The sequence below is a fragment of the Pongo pygmaeus genome, chromosome 12, assembly GCF_028885625.2.
Source record: "Pongo pygmaeus isolate AG05252 chromosome 12, NHGRI_mPonPyg2-v2.0_pri, whole genome shotgun sequence".
Classification (NCBI taxonomy): domain Eukaryota; kingdom Metazoa; phylum Chordata; class Mammalia; order Primates; family Hominidae; genus Pongo; species Pongo pygmaeus.
The window spans coordinates 107,477,132-107,495,605 of record NC_072385.2 but is presented as its reverse complement, the minus strand read 5'-3'; the positions used below and the strand labels follow the sequence as shown (position 1 = coordinate 107,495,605).

The 18,474-nt window shown below is 54.3% G+C and overlaps 2 protein-coding genes across 9 annotated transcripts in view; one reads left to right on the top strand and one right to left on the bottom strand.

The window, feature by feature from the left end:
• Positions 1 to 5,090, top strand: part of DRC1 (dynein regulatory complex subunit 1) — a 50,873-nt gene extending 45,783 nt beyond the window's left edge. For all 3 annotated transcript variants that reach the window (XM_054474899.2, XM_063648874.1, XM_054474900.2), the window contains 4 exons: positions 1,683 to 1,927; positions 3,028 to 3,171; positions 3,512 to 3,614; positions 4,839 to 5,090. In XM_054474899.2, the coding sequence (XP_054330874.1) occupies positions 1,683 to 1,927; positions 3,028 to 3,171; positions 3,512 to 3,614; positions 4,839 to 4,895 (549 nt within the window). In that variant the 3' untranslated portion in view covers positions 4,896 to 5,090. The remainder of the gene's footprint in view (positions 1 to 1,682; positions 1,928 to 3,027; positions 3,172 to 3,511; positions 3,615 to 4,838) is intronic.
• A 493-nt stretch (positions 5,091 to 5,583) lies between these two features.
• The window catches only part of OTOF (otoferlin), a 101,374-nt gene continuing 88,483 nt past the window's right edge, over positions 5,584 to 18,474 (bottom strand). For 3 of the 6 annotated variants that reach the window (XM_063648871.1, XM_063648872.1, XM_054474897.1), the window contains 15 exons: positions 16,791 to 16,854; positions 15,753 to 15,889; positions 15,489 to 15,623; positions 15,103 to 15,240; positions 14,341 to 14,468; positions 14,067 to 14,237; positions 13,259 to 13,419; positions 12,354 to 12,496; positions 11,873 to 11,961; positions 10,459 to 10,557; positions 10,071 to 10,312; positions 9,229 to 9,407; positions 9,024 to 9,124; positions 8,388 to 8,585; positions 6,513 to 6,601 (listed from right to left, as the gene is read on the bottom strand). In XM_063648871.1, the coding sequence (XP_063504941.1) occupies positions 8,405 to 8,585; positions 9,024 to 9,124; positions 9,229 to 9,407; positions 10,071 to 10,312; positions 10,459 to 10,557; positions 11,873 to 11,961; positions 12,354 to 12,496; positions 13,259 to 13,419; positions 14,067 to 14,237; positions 14,341 to 14,468; positions 15,103 to 15,240; positions 15,489 to 15,623; positions 15,753 to 15,889; positions 16,791 to 16,854 (1,968 nt within the window). In that variant the 3' untranslated portion in view covers positions 6,513 to 6,601; positions 8,388 to 8,404. Of the gene's footprint in view, positions 6,602 to 8,387; positions 8,586 to 9,023; positions 9,125 to 9,228; positions 9,408 to 10,070; positions 10,313 to 10,458; positions 10,558 to 11,872; positions 11,962 to 12,089; positions 12,128 to 12,353; positions 12,497 to 13,258; positions 13,420 to 14,066; positions 14,238 to 14,340; positions 14,469 to 15,102; positions 15,241 to 15,488; positions 15,624 to 15,752; positions 15,890 to 16,790; positions 16,855 to 18,474 lie in introns of those variants that run through there. The other 3 variants (XM_054474896.1, XM_054474898.1, XM_063648873.1) reach the window with 2 other exon arrangements.

Here is an 18,474-nt window from a genome sequence, read left to right as displayed (position 1 = left end):
TCTCTAAGGGGAAAAAAAAGAGAAAAGAAAAAAAGAGTTGGTGGAATGGACAAAACCACAAAGCCATAAAGGGAATAAAATCTATATTTGACTACAGAATTTAAAAACAATTCTGTAGGGCAAAAATCCTGATAAGCAAAAGAGATGAATGACAAGCTGCAGAGAAATATTTTCAACTCATATCATAGTTAAGGCATTTCCTTAACATATAAAGAGCTCTCAGAAATCAATAAGAAAAAGACCAACAACAAAAGGAACAGATAACAAATATGAATGAACAACTCCTAGAAAAGGCAATACGGGTAACTCTTAAACATATGAAAAGATAATCAGCCTTCCTTGTAATAAGAGAAATGCAAATTAAAATGCCTGATTTCCATTTTGCCCACCTGTTACATTGGCAAAAAAAAAAAAACAAAAAAAACAAAACAAAACAAAACAAAAAACTTGATACAGCAAGTATAACATAGCGATGACTGAGGTGTAGAAAACAGCCATACTCATAAGTTACCGGTAGGAGTATAAATTGTAACCTCCACTGAGGATGGTTTGGCAGTATCAATTATGAAAGTATATACATTTTACTCTGAAATTCTTCGTTTTTTTGTTTTTTTTTTTTTTTGAGACAGAGTCTCACTCTGTTGCCCAAGCTGGAGTGCAGTGGCACGATCTCGTCTCACTACAACCTCCACCTCCCAGGTTCAAGCCATTCTCCTGCCTCAGCCTCCTGAGTAGCTGGGATTGATTACAGACACCTGCTACCACGCCCGGCTAATTTTTGTATTTTTAGTAGAGAAGTGGTTTCACCATGTTGGCCAGGCTGCTCTCGAACTCCTGACCTCAAATGATCTGCTCACCAATGATCTGCCCACCTTGGCCTCTGAAATTCTTCTTCTAGGATTTTATTCTCTAAATATATCTCATTACAGTTGAAATGGTGTATTTATTGTAGCTGATTCACTGTACATTGTTTGAAATGGCAGAAGATTTGAAACAACCTAAATGTCCATCGTTGAGCAATCTATTTAATAATATATGGTATGTCTACACGATGGGATACTATAAAACTGGGAAAAAAACAAAGTTCTTTATGTATTCACATGAAAAGATATCTAAGGTTTATTGGTAAGTGAAAAAGCAAACTACAGAACTCCATTTGTAGTATAGTATCATTGACGTCAAAACGAGAAGGAGAAGTATATATGGAAAGGTACGCGCATGTATTTATATATAGACATTACATAGACATACTATTTCCTTGGAAGGAAGCACAGGAAACTTGATAGCGTTGGTTTGCCTGTGGGAGGCCAACTGCATGGACTGCAAGATACGGGTAGGAGGAAGACTTCAAATGTAACAATTAAAACAAAAATTTAATTTGTATTATGATTCAAAAGGAGATATAAAACATGTAAGCTTTATGATTGTCAATAAGATGAGCACCTGGGAGCCCGGATTAAAAACAGAACCTTTCCATTGTCTCGTAGCCTCCTAGTGCCTCTCCCCATCCCATCCCCCTTCTTCCCACTCTTTCTCCTGTTTCTGTCCCTGTGTCAATGTCTCCCTGGGCCAGCTTTCTGTCACTTTCTGTAAACCTTTCTGGTTTTTCTTCTTCCTGCCTCTCTGTCCATGCTCATGCTCATGTGTCCCCAGCGCACAGTTGTCCTTGCATCTTTTTCCAGATCAAGCCCTGCAGTCAGGTGAGCATGGAGAAGGTGAGCATGGAGAAGGCGAGCATGGAGGAGACAAGCATGGGGTCAGAATTGGAGCTGGCAGAGCAGACGGAGATGGAGGGAGAAAAGGAAGAAAGCCTGGTGGAAGGGAAGAAGGAGGAAGAGGAGAAGACCCCACCCTCCCCCTGGGTCATCCACCCTAATGATGTCCTCAAGATTCTGGAGGCCTTCGTCATGGGTCTGAAGAAGCCTAGGTGGGCTGCGGGGCTGGAAGGCTTGCCTGAGACCAGAACCAGGGGAGCTGGATGGGCTGGGGAGCCAGACAGAGCCAGTGAGTGGAGAAGAGTCCGCTGGGCAAGATGCGGGGACTAAGGACAGGGCTATCTGAAGGCGGGCTGGGGCAACCAATCGCTGGACAGAGTCAGGAAAGCAATAGGGCATAGTGGTGATCTGTGCTTTTTTCACTCATCTTTCATTCAGCAGACATGCATTGAAGGCTGCCATGTGTAAGCACTGTGGGGACACTGCCTTGTGATCAGAGCAATGGTCAAAGCACATTCAAGGTGCACCGTTGTTCAGAGGAGGAAGTGGCCATTTCCATTTGGCATGTCAGGGAGGGTTTTGGGAGGAAATGGCACTGGAACTGGGTGTTCCCAGGCAGATAAAATGGAGGTAAGGGCATTTCAGGAAATGGCAGCATAGGGAAGGTCTGGTCTGTTCAAGAATCATCACAGGAGGTCTGGCTGGAGTGTCAAGGGCCCGGGAGGTGGCACTGGTGGGTGGGGAGCTAGCCAGGTCTTGGAGAGCCTTGCCCAATGTGCCCAAGATCTTTGTCTTTACCTGTTGGTGGGTGGGAGCCAGAAAAGGATTTGAAGCAGCCAAAGAGCCAAGATTAGCCTTGCGTTTTAGAGAGATCGTTGTGGCAGCAGGGAAGGGGCGAAGCTGGATACAGGGAGAGCATCAGGAGGCTTGTCCAGGTGGGAGGTGGGGATCCCCCAGATTAAGGCTGTCATGAGGGAATGGAGAGGACATGACTGGATTCAAGTGCTGCTTTGGATGTGCTGGTGCAAAAGATGGGTACAGTGATGAGCTGTAAAGCCAGTGAGGTAAACTGATTGGGAGACAGCGGGGTGGATGAAGCACTGATTATGCCCTCATGAAGGTACCGGTGGTACCGAGGCAGAACGTTGACAATAAGCATGCGTCCTTTCTGAGAACCTGCCACTGTCTAATAAACTTGGACCGCTGAGTGGGGAGGTGACAGGTGGGAAAGCAGCAGGCCTGTGACTGGCACTGCTTGGGGGCCTGGGTAGTACCCAATGGACATGACAATCACTGTGCTCTTGGCCTTCAGGGACTCGTGGGCCCCGCTGAGGGTGCAGAAGAATGTGCGCGACAACTCCAAGGACTCGGAGTACTGGCAGGCCCTGACCACGGTGATCCCTTCCTCCAAGCAGAACCTCTGGGATGCCCTCTACACAGCCTTGGAGAAGTACCAGTAAGTGTGCATGTCATGGAGCAGGAGGGTGCTGGCGGGCAGGTGAGGAACGGTTGCTGGGAGCAGTCGCGTTTGCTGCCTCCCTGACCCACTGAACCTGGGAGGGAAGAGCTGCCCTTGGCATCTCCTGTGTGGGTGGATCATGTGGGGCAGTTGGCTCTTGGGCCCTGGCCTGCCTGTTCTGTTCCTGCCAACCTGGCTCACCTGGCGGCTGGGTGAAGAGTGTAGCTTCTGGAGTCTCCCTCCACCTGTAGCCAAAGCAGAAACACGAAGACCCTGGCCTGTACTTGGCAGAGGATGCAGGATTCAGTGAGCCTCTAACCGATTTTTCTGTCCAAAGCCTTGTCCTGACCCAGAGGGCCAAGCTGCTGCTGGAAAACAGTTCTCTGGAGCAGCAGAACACAGAGCTGCAGGCGCTGCTGCAGCAGTATCTGAACTCCAAGGTGGGTGGCAGGGCCTTCCAAGGAGGGGCAGCAGGAAACACGGGTGGGGCAGGGGCACTAGAGCTGGGATTAGGGAACGAGGAGTCCCCTCCCTGCCAGAGGCAAGGGAGCTTTGTGATGTGATATAAAAAATCAACAGTGGCACCTTGAGACAACTACTGGTCAAAAGAGTAGATCTTGCCTGAAGTTGCCTCCAGGACAGCTCAGGTGTGACAGTGTCTCTTTGATACTGTGGTTTCTGGTGCCAGTGGCCAGCTGGGACCGCTCTGTGTGAAGCAGTACCACAGCCAGGAGCAGCTCCCCAGCTACAGAGCCTCCACCTGTGGTCTCTTCTTCCATCCTCACATCCGCTGTGTGAGGTGGACAGGGCGGAAACGATGCTCCTCATTTCACAAATAGGACAATCACAACTTGGAGAGTTTGCAACTCGTCCAGAGCCTGGGCTCTTTCCACCCGCCAGCCCCGGTTCCCTGCCTGGGATATGACTGGAGGGTCATCCTCACATGGGGGAGGAGGCTCTGCTGGGGCAGATATTCCCTGGCCCCGATCTGTGCCCAACCCTGCAATAGTTGTGGACAACTTTCCCATGGCCTGGCAAGAGGAGGAAGGAAAAAGCCCATTGCTGACATTTCCTGCTGTGCGGGTGTGGGCACCTGCAGCTGGGGCTGTAGGCCAGGAAGGTCATGACACAGCTGTTAGTTGCACATGTGTGAGGTGACTGAGGCCAGCTCCAAGTCCAGCCACAGGGGCTGCGTGGCCCCAGCACAGTCCCAGGTCCCAGGCCACAGCTGAAAGGGGGATGTTGTAGTGAACCTTGGCCTCATAATGACCCTTGGCCTGTGACAGGACCTACACATTCTGGATGGTATGGTTCCTGCTTCCACAGATGCTACTGTGTACAAGAGGCTGGGGGAGGAAGAGGGGGGTCAGGCTAGACTGGGGATGGCATGGGTGCGTGGAGAGAGGAGAGGGGAAGACTGCAGAGAATGGATGGGCGGGAGATGAAGAACGCTACCAGAGGTCACAGCTGGAGCAGAAGCTGAGCAAGAAGGCTTAGGCGTGTCTCCTGCAGGGAGGCAGTCTGTGGGTGTTCAGCATCTCTCAGCTTTGGAGAGGAGATGTGTGCAGGACTTTGGAGGCCCATGGGAGAGCCAGCGTGGCTCGCAGGGGTGGCAAAGGAGGGCCCTGGGGAAAATGTAACGACTTTCACTCTTTCTTTTCCAGATCAACTCTGAACTGCAAGTTCCTCCCACGCAGGTGTTGCGGGTACCCACAAAATAGAGCTGGACCTCCAAAGGCTGATGTGTTAGGGCTGGCCTGATGCTGGTGCCTGTGCCGGAGCCGGCTCATATCACCCACTGGGCCGCACCTGGGCCCGCTCTCTGGATTTTCCAGGGCTGTCTTTATAGCCTGTCGAAATAAGGAGCCAGAGGAGTTACCTGTGTCCTGCATTATGATTAAAGCCTTTTAAAAGTTGTGGCTGAATCTCTTTAAAGAGGTCAGGTCTAGCAAGACCAGGCCCTTGCCCCTACCTCTGTGTCATGAGGGGACTTTGCCCCAGGCTCAGATTGTGGTGTGAGTCAGAGGCCGAAGCCAGTGGCATGGGGCTCCTTTCTTGCTTTCAGGGGAAGCTGGTTTCTGTGGGTGGAGGCTAGAGCTTTTGGGCCCTTGTGGGGTCTTAAGCCTTCAGACTGGCCCCAGACCTGAAGGATTCTTTTGGTGCTTTGGGGGCTCCTGGGCCCAGGCTGGTGTGCCCTTTGGGCTATGGTGTAAGACTCCTCCTGTGGGCAGCCTGGGTGGGCAGCCCTGTGCCTGAGGCCTGCCTTGAACCCTGGGCCACCAGAGGCCACTTGAAGGGGAAAGGCCATGGGAGCCCTGCTGGTACTGAATCCACCAGCCTAGAGAACTGCTGCCCCTGCCCCGCACCTGCGGCTCCTCCTCTCAGCTTGACCAGTGCAGACCTGTCAGCTCAGTGCTTGACTTCTTTTATTTAGAGAAAAATCACCACTCAAGAAAAGAAAAACAGCCAACAGAAACCCAGACACAGGCAGGGGCAGCACTTGATGGGCCAGCTCCCAGCTGCAGCTGAAAGGGCTGGAAGGCCAAGGGGGGCAGGGGTGGGAGGACAGGGTGTGCCTGGGATGGGGAGTCCCCTCTGCTGCTTCTCACAGCTCCTCAGCTGGGCCTGGAGGCGCTGGCTGGGGCAGAGGGAGCTCTGGGAAGCCAAGGAAACTCACAGGCAGGGCAGGCGATCCCCTGGGAAGTGAGAGGAGCCAAGCGGAGCCCAGCAGTGGCAGAAGCAGCCGCCCCTGGACTTGTGGGCAGGGTCTGGCCCCTGCTGCGGATCAAAAACTGGTGCTATCTGCAGGGATCACGGCAGGGATACGTTTTGCTCGTTCATTCTTTTTAAAGCCCTGGGCACTGACCCATGGTCCTTGGTTAATTTCACTAAACCTTCAATCCTGTAATTGGAAGACCTGGGGAAGGTTTCAAGAGGCTTCCTCTGGAGCCTGGGCCTGAAGAAGGGTGGCGCCTCAGCCAGGTGGGGCAAGAGAGACCCATTCCAGGTCCCCACCCCATCCAAGGCTCCCCAGCCCACAGGCAGGGGTCAGAGGGGCAGGACTGGGCAAGCCGCAGCCTGGGGCAGTGAGGACAGGCGGCCCCGCAAGCAGGAGGCAGGCTCGGCCCAAGGCATGAAGAGTGGACACTGGGCTCCTCAGGCTCCCCAGGGGAGATGGGAAAGAGTCCAAGCCACCGAAAGGAAATGCGGCAGGGCTGGGGAGCGGCTGGCGGGAGCTGGCGGCCTTCATGCCCCAAGGAGCTTTTTGACCATGTAGCCAGGGAGGCTGTAGAGGAAGAGCCCCAACATGAGCAGCCCCAACAGCGCCAGCACGATCTTGATGATGAGCCACTTGTACCGGGTGCAGATGAGGTACTGGATGGACTTGAGAGGGTTGAGGAACCAGACGAAGGCCGTGTCGGGCCGGCTGGGAAGTGGAAGAGAGGAGCCGGTCAGCCAGTGGGCAGGAGCTGCCTCCCAGCGCACCCCATCCTCTGTCCTTCTGGACCCCCAAAAGCCCTGTCATGGCCCCAGCCCCAAAAGCAGTGAATGCTGGAGCCAGGGTTTGAACTCATTTCTAAGTACCCGACTTGCTGCTTACAAAACTCTATCCTCCCTGCAGGATCTTTGGGGCCCGAATCTCCTCCTAAGGCCTAGATGGGAGCTACTTGCAGCGTGGGGCAGCCTTGGCCCTGCAGGCAGTTCTCATCGTTAGGAAGCTCCTGCGGTTAGCTCGTTCTATGTGCTGCCCCATGTCCTTGGTGAGACCGGTGCTTCACAACTTCTTCCTTTCTGATGGACATAAATGGCTGTTCTCACCAGGCCCTGCTGAGGGTCTGAGCAGACCCTGTGGGGCGCAAGCCGCCCTCACCGACCTGCCCACTCTCAGGATGCAGACCCACTCCACCTTCTGTAGAGCCTCCCAGCTGAGAAGTACCTGGCCAGCCTCACTATCTGTCATTTGTGTTATAAAAACAATAGGTTTTGTAAAATGTCAAGATACAAGTGAAAGTACTGAATATGCATTTTCAAACTACTGCCTCCCAGAGGACATGGCGTGCAGCCCCAGAGCTGAGCTCAGTATTGGTGGGGACACAGAGCCGGGGCTTGGGTGCAGGGCACCTGGTTTTGAATGGTTTTCACAGGCAAGTTAGGCACCTCTATCAACCTCGGTTTCTTCATGTATAAAATGGGGTTACAAGCAGTACCTACCTCCTGGTTTTGGCGCAATGGCACAGTGAGCCAGTGCCTGGGGAGCTCTGAGCACCTGCAGTTGGGTGTTCAGGCCATGGTGGCTATGAAATGTTTGAGTTGAATGGAACTATTATCCTGAAGGGCAGAAAACAACAGCCCTGGACTGGGAGGTCACACACTGGTGAGAGCCATCTCCAGACCTGTTGGCTAACCCTGGCCACACCCTTCCCTTTTCCCTGTCCATAGCTCAGCTTCTTTCTGCCAATGAAGTTGGGTTAGAGTCGGCTGGGTGCGGTGGCTCACGCCTGTAATCCCAGCACTTTGGGAGGCCGAGGTGGGCGGATCATGAGGTCAGGAGATCGAGACCATCCTGGCTAACACGGTGAAACCCCGTCTCTACTAAAAATACAAAAAATTATCCGGGCATGGTGGTGGGTGCCTGTAGCCCCAGCGACTCGGGAGGCTGAGGCAGGAGAATGGCGCGAACCCGGGAGGCGGAGCTGGCAGTGAGCCGAGATTGTGCCACTGCACTCTAGCCTGGGCGACAGAGCAAGACTCTGTCTCCAAAAAAAAAAAAAAAAAAATTGGGTTAGAGTCTGGGAGAAACATGGCCGGGAGCAGAGGTGGTGTGCAAAGAACACAGGATTGGAAATTTGGAAACCTTGGCTTGAGTCCCGGCTCTACCCTAATTGGCTGGGTAACCTTGAGCAAGCTACTTCACCTCTTTGGCTTAATATGGAAAAGTATAAAATAGTCATTTCTAGTTCTGAGAGTCTATTCTGTCACGAAAGCTTGAAAGTTGCTGTGCATGTTTGTGTGGGCTTCAGTGTTTGCCTGTGTGTGCTTGAGTGCGTGTGTATGCACTTGTGCATGGCACATGTGTGCATACATGCTTGTGTGTGTTCGTGTGCACATGTATGCATATTTGTGTTTGTGGATGTGTGCATGTATATGTGTGTGTGTGTGTGCACACGCCCGCCTAGCCCTTGGTCCAGAGGAAGAAGTAAGAAATATCAGACCCAGGAGGCCGCTGGGCTCAGGCCCCGAGGATCTTCTTGACCAGGTAGCCAGGCACAGAGTAGAGGAACAGGGCGAGGAGGAGGAGCAGCAGCAGGAGCAGCAGCAGTTTGAGGAGGAGCCAGCGATACGTGTGCCACAAGAAGTAGCGAGCCGACTTGAGAGGGTTCAGGAACCAGATGAAGCTCGTGTCGGGCCGGCTGGAGCATGAAGGGTAGAGAGCGCAGAGGAAGGACAGGGAGAAGGGATTGGGTGTGGCGAGGGGCCCAGACCAAGAGGGAAGCTGTCCTGGGCTGTGTGTGCAGTTCTAGGCACCCCTCTGGCCATCAAGGCTGGCCGAAGCCCCAGAGGCCACCACTGGAGCTGGCTCTTCTGCAAAAGCTAGGAAGGGAAGAGCATAGTTTCTCTCTGCTAAATGGGGCCTTTCCCAGGGAAGGTCCTGCTCTCCAGTATTCCTAGCCCATCGTCTGGTTCAAACGGACGTTGTGGGATTCACGGTCTGCAGAGGGCAGGGAGGAGGCTCCCCTGTAATGAGGCTGTGGCCCAGGAAGAGATAGGGTGTCTGGGGAGTGTCTCCTTCCTGTTCCAGTGCCTCCAAGAACCAGCATGGGGAGGGGCTGGGCTGGCAGGGCACTCACTTGGGTTTCTCTAGGGGGTCAGGTTCATTGCGGGCCAGGCCCACTGGGTTCTTCTCTGCCTCCTCCGCTGTCAGTAAATGCAGCTCAGCCTCCACCTTGCCCTGCAGAGGACAGACAGGTCCCAGCGTCCAGGCTGCGTGCTGGGCCCTTGGCACCCCAGCCAGGCCCAGCCCTGCCTACTGCCCGAGCAGGAAGGGGTGCGCACCGTGAGCTCAAACTCATCGTTCTCATTGCGGGCCAGGAGGGGCCACCAGCCTTTGACGCGCTTTTGCTTGAAGATGGACACGAGGGGCACGTCCACCTCCCCGGTGGCCATCTCCATGGAGCATTGCTTGGCTGTCTTTGCACCCCGTGGGAACCGGTTCAGGTCCAGCTCAATGGCCCCTGTGGCGACCTCAGTGTCAGCTCTGAGTGAACAGGGCTGGGGTGGGGCGGGGTGAGGGTGGGGGTCTGGGCTCCTCGGCCCCTTGTTTGCTGAGTGCAGACCTCCCCGAGCCCACATCTCATCCTCTTGCCTCACTCCCAGCAACTGGCCTCAAGGCAGGCGTCCTCGTGGGCTTGCTGGGCAGCCCCAGCCCCCATGTTTTACTCAGGTCCTTCTTTCACCCCAGAGGATCTCTCCTGGGTCTCCCCTGCCACTCCCTGCCATGCATCCATTCTGTCAAAGTCCTGCTAATCCCACAAGCTTTTGCAGATGCAGAGTAGAGTTTTAGGGGGAATCCCCGCTTTACAGAGAAGCAAGCTGAGGCCCAGGGAGGTTTCCCGACTCCCTTAGGGAGCCTCTCCCCTCTCCCATCATCACTGACTGCCCCCTCCTTGGTGTGTCCAAAGCTTGTTGTCAGCCTAGTTATGACACTGAGAACATCTGCCTAGGGACGGTTAGGTGGGTCCTTGGGGGCGGAACCCCATCGGACACCCCTGGCTCTGACGGACGGAAGCAATGACCCCTTGGCCCCCCAAGGCGGGGTTCTCCCTGTCCCTGCCTCCCCGGCCCCTGCCTCTTCTCAGTTCTGGATCCTGAATCCCCATCCCTGCCCTGCTCTGCACCCAGGAAGTCGTCAGCGGAGAAGTGGTCCGCATCCCAGATCTGCAGGGTGAGCCGCGCGGGGATCTTGTACTCGGTCTCGTCCCAGGAGAACATGGACTCCTTCTTGGAGATGACGATCTTCTCCTCCGCCGCCAGGTAGTCGAAGGGGAACAGGTAGCGCCAGTTGAAGTTGCCCTCGCCAGTGAGGGAGTGGTAGTGGACGTCTGTGTCCTGCTTGTCCTCCTGCTGGCCCTTCAGCCACCTGTGGGTGCCACATCTCCAGACCCGCAGCCAGGCCGGTGGGGCCTCTCCCACCCACAGCCACCTTCCCTCTGCCTCCTCTCCTGCCCCCGAGGGAAGCAAGGCCCACCCAGCTCAGTCCCTCCCATGCAGGGACTCCTCACCCACCCCCTCACGAAGATGTCACTGGACTTCTCCCCTGTGAAGAAGTCGTCGTCCTCCAAGACCACCTCATCCGTGTTCCAGATGATGACCCGCAGCTCGTACCTGGGCCCAGGGAGAGAAGGCTGGTTAGCAGCCCCAGGTGGGGGTTATGCCAGGGTGCCAGGGCTGGGATGGGGCAGGCAGAGAGAAGCCCTGGGGACTTGGGGTCAGCATGAGGCCTGGGCCAGGCTGGGGCTGGAGGAGTGGTTTGGGGTTGGGGGAGCAGAAGCGTGAGTGAGAGGGCCCACCAGGCACATGGCTGTGGGCGGTGGGGGTGGGGTGAGGGGAGGAAGCCACCCTCTGTCTCAGATGCTAGTTCCAAGAGAAGTCTGCATTTAAGCCCAGTAGCCAGCAATGGAAGCCCATGGAAGCTGTATGTCCCTGTCCCCAAAAAGGATTTTCCCCTCAAGGTTTAATTGTAATTATGAATGATGTAGTTCATTTCAATCATTGAGAGTGAGGCTGAGTCATTCACTAAAAATTGATCTGAGCGTGGCTCTCCTGGGATTGCAGACAGGGCTGCAAGCCCAGAGTGGCCCAGTGGGTTGGGTGCCCCCTAATGACAGGCCCTGGAACAGCTGACTCACAGCCTCAGGTTTCCAAGACGTTCCTGGCAGAATTGGTTGCATGATTTGCCGGGGCCAGCGCCAAATGGAAAGGCAGGGCCACTTGTCATAAAGAATTTCAAGATGGCAACATAGGAGCATGGAAACAAGAGTGGGACCCTGTGTGGCTTCCTCCATCCCTGAAGCCGGCCCTGAATCCAGTCACTGTCTGGCAGCTGGACTCGAACTTGCCGCTTTATGGATGGGAAACCTGGGTTCTTTTCACTCTACCACCTCCTGCCTCTTCCAGGCACTCACTCCCGGATACATCACTGGCAGGCACTTCAAAGAAAACTTGGCAGAACATCACACTAGCCTGGATGTGAGGACGACACAGGGCCGGCTGCCAGGGGTTCTGTGTGTTGTGAAGGAGTGCGTCAGTGTGGGCATGTGTGTGGGTGTCCGTGGGAGTGCTATGCTGTGTGTGTGTGTGTGTGTGTGTGTGTGTGCATGAGATGCATGCGTATGGGTGTGTCGACTGTGTAGATATGATGCACCAGAGTGTGCTGTGTGGGGCTCGTCTCGCTCACTGATGCAGGGTAGAAGGCGTTGTCCTGCCTTAGCACATGGGGACTCTCCAGGGCAGGCCCTAAACTCTATCGATTGGTTGGTCAGTTTCTCCCCTATAAGGCCCAGTGGCCACACCCAGGCCCCAGGGATGCCAACTGGCCAAGGCCATCTGGACCTGAGCCTCCCACAGGAAGGGTTGGGCCGTGGTGGGAAGTAGGTGGGGTGGGCCGGGAGGGAGTAGCTCTGGGCCCCAGGCCGCTCACTTCTTGGGCTTCCGAGGTGAGATGTCCAGAGGTGTCCCAGGGGCTGGCATGTCCATGGGGAACATGTCCACCCACAGCTCCAGGCGGCCCTGAGGAAGAGGGTTGTGGCAGATCTCCCAGGGCTTTCTCCCTCTGCCCAGGAAGATCAGCTCTCCTCTCCCTCCTAACCTTTGTTCTGTCAAGGACCCAGTTCATCAATTTCCATCTTTGGATGCCAGGAATTCCTATGATGTCACCAATAGCCAATCACAGCTTCTGAGGGAGACAACCCAGGTCTCTGCCTGAGCTGATGTAATTCTCACTCAAAGCAGAGACCCTTGCCATTCGATTTACCCTGAGGGGCCTTGGTGGGGCGGTGCCTGCCAGGCTTTCTGGAATGCAGCGGACAGCGTAAGGCCTGGCTTCTACCTTTACTGACTCAGGTTGGGAATCCCTGGTCCCCAATACCCAAGAACCCCAGTCTTGGCCATGCAAGTGTCACCTGCTCGATGCCCGGCTTGTCGGGGTTGAGCAGCGGCCTCGTCTCCACATGCTCTGGCACCAGGCGGCAGCCTGTGCGGGGGATGTCCTCCCAGTGCCTCAGGGCCAACAGCGCCACGTGCTCGTCCGTGGGCTTCCTCTGACCTGTGGGTGCCAGCGGCTCAGCTGCACACATGGCTCGGCAGAACCAGGAGACCTTTGCTGGGACTAGGGACTTAGGAGCACAAAGAAGCCCCTACGCCATCACCTGTCTACCCCACCTCCTTTTCACTGTTGGGGAAACTGAGGCACAGAAGGAGAAGTGGCTTGCCCAGGGTCTCAGCTGCACCACAGGGCCAAGAGAGGTCTGTGCCCTTGGTCCTCTGCTTGGGGAAGTTGACTGGAGAGCCCTGCTGGGCTGAGAGAAGGGTCAGGGAGGGGAGAGTCCACTTCCTGTCCCAGCACCTGAAAGTAATCAGATACCAGCACGGACATCTCCCGATTCTCTGCTTCTCTGGGAAGTGCCTCATGGACAGAGAAGTAAGGAGAGTTTAAGGATTAGAGCCAGATGGACCTGGGCCGATGCCCTCGCTCTGCCTCTAAAGAGCCACATGACCTTGGGCAAGTCACTAGAGCTAGGATCTTGGTTTGTTTATCTGCAGAATGGGATGCAGATAGCCTCTCTACCTCACTGGGATTTGGGCAGAGAGAAAGCAGGTGGGGCTGCCCTGTGGGAGGGGTGGAAGCACAGAGGATGGGCAGACAGGACCGGGGCTCTGGGGTGATGAGCAGAGGGTCACTAAGACCAGGCTTAGGCTGAGGACACCCCAGGCTAGGCTGTGAGGTTCCCCAGGGAAGTGTGGGCCCCTCCTGGCCTCTGAAACCCCCTGGAGAGGGGGCAGGTGGCTGCATCCAGTGCCCCATTACCGTTCTCGTCCTCAATCTCAGAGGGCCCAGTGAAGACGCGGTTGGCCACCTTCACTCTCCCAGGGGGCCCAAAGTGAGGGCCATCCACTTTGCTGTCTTTGCAGAGGCGGGTCAGGATCTGGCTGGGCTTCATGGGGTCCCGCCAGATATTGTAGCCGTGTCTGCAGGAGGAGACACACAGGCTTGGAGGGGCTGGGTGGGACTAAGTCATCCTGGATGACAGCTGGTTGTGGCCAGTTCTCTAAAGTTGGCTGTTGCCCTCATCAGCAAGTGAGCCTGATTCCTCCTGCCCTGGGCCCCAGGCTCACCTGAGACACTAGGGCTGCTGGAGGCTGAACCCTCCTGCCCTGGGCCTTGGACCACATATCAGTGTCCCCAGCCTAGCCTCACTGCATCCCCTCACTGTGCCCACTCCTCTGGAACCTCAGAGACTCCCATGAGGAAACTGAAAACCAGAGAGGTGAAGGGACTTGGCCAGGGTCACACAGCCTATAAGTGGCAGAGCTGGCCCAGATCCCCAGGGGACTCTTCCTGTCCTCCTCTGCTGGCCCCCACCTTCCCTAGCCCACTTGTCTCTGCTCGTCCTGCCTCCTCTGTCCTGGAATCCACTGGCCCTCTCCTTGTTTTGGGATCTGCAGTCCTGTCCCCTGCCTGAAGCCTGTGCCCAGGGACTGTAGGGGCAGAGGCCTGGCCTGGGACAGAAACCACAATATGTCTAACCTCTCAAATCACCACGATCTTAATTTCATTTTAGAGTGGAGGCAAAGCAGGCACACTGCCCCTGCCCTCTGCCCCATGCCCCACATACGTGGAGTAGGTCTGGGCGATGCCGCAGGTGGCGCGGTGCTTGCTGTAGAAGCGGTTCTCCAGGTCGATCTTGGTTTCCCCAATGAGGTCATCACTGCCCACCAGGTCCCAGTCATACACAGCTACCGTCAGCATGGATTCCATGGGGAAGGAAGCCTCGATGTCAAAGGACCTGGTGGGGTGGAGTTACAAGGGTTTAAGGATTGGCTAGGGTGGGAGGTGGTCTGGGTTGGAGAAGTTGGGGTGTGGCAGGGGAGGGCACCAAGAAGCCTTACTTCCCAAAGACAGGGTTGAGCTGCTTGGAGATGTAGTTCTCCTTGTCGCGGATGTCAGTCTTGCCTAGCCGGATGGCAATGTAGGGGTCAGCTTTGCCGTTGATGTCGGCAGGGTGCAGGTCCGTGGCCTGGGATGGGGAGGAGGGCTGCCTGAGCAGGCTCCCATGCCCTGCTCATCTTCAGTGCCCCTGCCAGTCTGCCTGAGGGTCCTATGACAGTGAAGGGCAGGGGCAGGAGCACTGGACCCCTCAGGAGGCTTGCTGTGTGACCCTAGGCAAGTGGCTATCCCTCTCTGGGCCTTGACTTCTTCCTCTAGAAAAGATAAAGACTAGACCAAATGATCTCCCTGGTGCCTCCCAGTATGGGGCTGTCAGTATGCAGCTTCTTCTTTTTGTTTTTCTTTGAGACAGAGTCTCGCTCTGTCTCCCAGGCTGGAGTGCAATGATGTGATCTCAGCTCACTGCAAGCTCCACCTCCCAGGTTCAAGCGATTTTCCTGCCTCAGCCTCCTCAGTAGCTGGGATTACAGGTGTGTGGCACTGTGCCTGGCTAATTTTTGTATTTTTAGTAGAGACGGGGTTTCACCATGTTGGCCAGGCTGGTCTCGAACTCCTGACCTCAGGTGATCCTCCTGCCTTGGCCTCCCAAAGTGCTGGGATTACAGGCGTGAGTCACTGCACCCGGCCAGTATGCAGCTTCTTTGGTCTCTCCCGGATGGGAGGATGAGGAGACTTGCAAGGAGGGGAAGCGATGGGAGTCTCACCCGGACCACATAGACTCGGACCAGCACGTTGATGGGGTCATTGCTTGGGATGCCCTGGAACATGCCGTAGGTGGAGTCATAGCCGGCTTCCCGGGACACGTCCTCTGGGAGTGGCACTTTGTACACGCAGAGGGAGCCCTGGGCAAGACAAATGTGGGTCAGGGTGTAGGTTTGCCTGGCAGGGGTGGCATTCAAAATAGCTAACAGCACTGGGAGGGGTTGGACCCTGATGTGGCAGGGCCTTCACCCTTTAACTGCTGAGTCATGGGAAAATCCAGGGCTTCTGCAGGGAGTGGCCAGGGCAGTGGTGGGAGGTGAGTGGGAGAACCTGTGGTGGGGCGAGGGCTGGGGGGGTGCTCAGGCTGGGCCCGTGCTCCTGGCCTGACCTTGAAGCGTCCCACAATGCGCTCCTCCTCGGTGGAGCCATCCTCGTCATCCCCGGTCTTGCCCCGAAGCAGGTTGAAAGTGTGCAGCCAGTCCTCAAAGTTATCAAACTCGGACTCCAGCTCTTTGGGGTACACCTGAGCCAGACCAGGCCGTTAGGGGGCGGCTGCCTGGTCTCTGGCTTTTGTCCTGCCCCACCTGCAGGATCACCGCCCCCCTCTCCCCATCCCCGCACACCCTCGAAGGGTCTGCTCCTAGGCTCTCACCTTAAGCTCATCAATCTTGGGTTTCTTCTTCTCGGGGGCCTCGGACCCCTGGCCAGAGCCAGAGCTCTGGGTTTTCTTCTTCTTCTCCTCTTTGGCAGCCCTTGCCTTCTCCTTGCCCTTCACTGACCCCTTCAGGCCTGGCCAGAAGCAGAAAAGGAGGTGGAGCAGAAATGAGCAGAGCAGGAAGGCCTGGATTCGAGACCCAGCTCTGTCGCTAATTTGCTTTACTAACTTAACTCTCGGATGTCCGTGTGCTGTCAAATGCAGGTAATACTCCCTAGCACGCCCGCCTCATGGAGGTGCTGGGGGCCCCAGTGAGTTTATGCCCGGGAAGGTGTCTGAAGACCGTCATCATGCCCTTTGGAAGATAGGGGTAGGAAAGAGCATGGGTTTGGGAGTGGAGGCCTGTTGCTGTGCAGCTCCTTGCCCACTCACTTTCCTCACCAGCTTCCCTCTTCTTGTCCATAATAATAACACTCTATTAGCATTTCCCAAACCTCATTCAGTGGAGCACCAGGTGCAGATGCTGCTGGCATGCTTTAGAAGAAAGGGTGCTGTGATCCAATAAGCTGGGGAAATATTTTACACTGTGTCTTCCTTTTAGAGATGTATAATAACATTTGCACAGTAAAGGCTCTGAAAAGTCCTGCACCAAAAGAAGCTGTTTCAATCAGCTTTTCCTAAACTAATTTGACCAAAACTAATTTGTTCCTTCTAGAACATCCATCAATTTTCTTCATGGGAAAGAGTCTGGAAAATGCTGGATGGAATGAGCTCTGAGGTCCCTTCCAGCTCTGATGTTCCGTGGCTCTAAATGTCTGCCCATCACTGTGGGTGCTGAACTGGTCAGAGTAAAATCCTCCCTAGACAAGGGCCTTAGCCTGCTCAGTGCCCACGGACTACTGATGCTGCTTCCCTGGCTATTAAGGCTGGGAGGGCTGGCAGGAGGGGAAAGAGAAGCAGGTGATGAGGTGGGCAGGAGAGCTGACCACCCAGGGGCGGGGAGAAGGAGGCAGAGTTCCAGGTTCCAGGGCTCACCCTCGGTATTGTCCACTTCCTCCTCCTCCAAGTCAATTCCAGAGGGCTCTTGTTGTCGAAGTTGCTGCCAAAAGATGAGATGAAAAGGACAGAAGGTGGGTTTCCTGGGGAGGAGTCTGTTGACCCCAAAATGTGGGCCCAGACCAGTCTTAATGCACCAGAAGTAGAAAATCTTCCCTACTGCATTTCAAATCCACCATGTGCTCAGCTTAAGTGGGTTTAAAAAAGTTTATAATGTGTACAGTGTGACTAGTGGTACTTAGGGATTTATGCATCTGTGGCACATATACACCATGGAATACTATGCAGGCATAAAAAAGGATGAGTTCATGTCCTTTGCAGGGACATGGATGAAGCCAGAAACTATCATTCTGAGCAAACTCTCACAAGGACAGAAAACCAAACACCACATGTTCTCACTCATGGGAGGGAATTGAACAATGAGAACACTTGGACACAGGGAGGGGAACATCACACACCAGGGCCTGTGGTGGTGTTGGGGGAGCAGGGAGGGATAGCATTAGGAGCAATACCCACTGTAAATGACGAGTTAATGGGTGCAGCACACCAACATGGCACATGCATACATATGTAACAAACCTGCACGTTGTGCACATGTACCCTAGAACTTAAAGTATAATTTAAAAAAAAAGAACACCTTGCAATAAATATTTAGATTTTCTACTTAAAAAAATACAGTGCATTTTAATGTTGCTTTTAGTGATATTAATAAATTGTTTTAATGTAGAAAAGTATAACAGTAAGAAAATGTACTATATTTTCTTTCACTCAGCACACCCCATCTTACTGGAAACGAGAATAAATCTTACTAGAAACTAGAAACCAGGTTTCAACTAAGTCGCCACCGCCACCTGGTGGCAGTCTGTGAAAATTGCAGGAGTAGAGACGACAATAGGCAGCCTCTTGCAGCTCCAGCCTGGCCGACTTGGTGGGAGACGAGACTACCAGTTGTCCTCAATGATCTGTTCTCCTATTTTTACAAGTTTTTCTGAGCACACAGCCACCTTGCTAAAGATGACATTTCCCAGTCTCCTTTGCAGATAAGTGTAGCTAAGGGACTAGATTCTGGTCAATGTGAGTGGAAGTGATATGTGCAACTTCTGGATTGGGCCCTGAAAAAGAAAAGCATATGCTTCCTCTCCTCTTTAACCCTTCCTGTGCACTTGAATTAGAACATGATGTTGAGTCACCTCCAGTCCTACAGATGTGAGAAACAAGAGGTCAGGATCTTAGTCCTTGACACCACTGAGCCACCATACCAGCCTAACCCCCACTCTCTGAGATGTTATGTGAGAAAGAAACTGCTGTCTTGTTCACGTCACTCTAACTTGCTACAGCAGCTTAATGTGTGCTCTAATAAATATCACACCTAGCTTGGGTCACAGAAAGGGCCTGGGAGAGGATGTGGCTGGATCAGTTCTGGCCCCACTGAGGAAAGACAACTGCAGGCATGTGTCCCTCCTGGTCAGGTGGCCAGTCAGAGCACCCTGAGCTAGGTAGGCAGCATGGAGAGGACACAAACAAGAAAGCAGAGAAATGCACTTTCTGGAACTTGCAATCTGGCCAAACAGATGGACCCACATATGTGTAATAGGGGAAGAATCATTCACGTGCCAATGACCAAGATGTGTAAAATAAAACAGTATGAAGAAGAGTCGTAAGG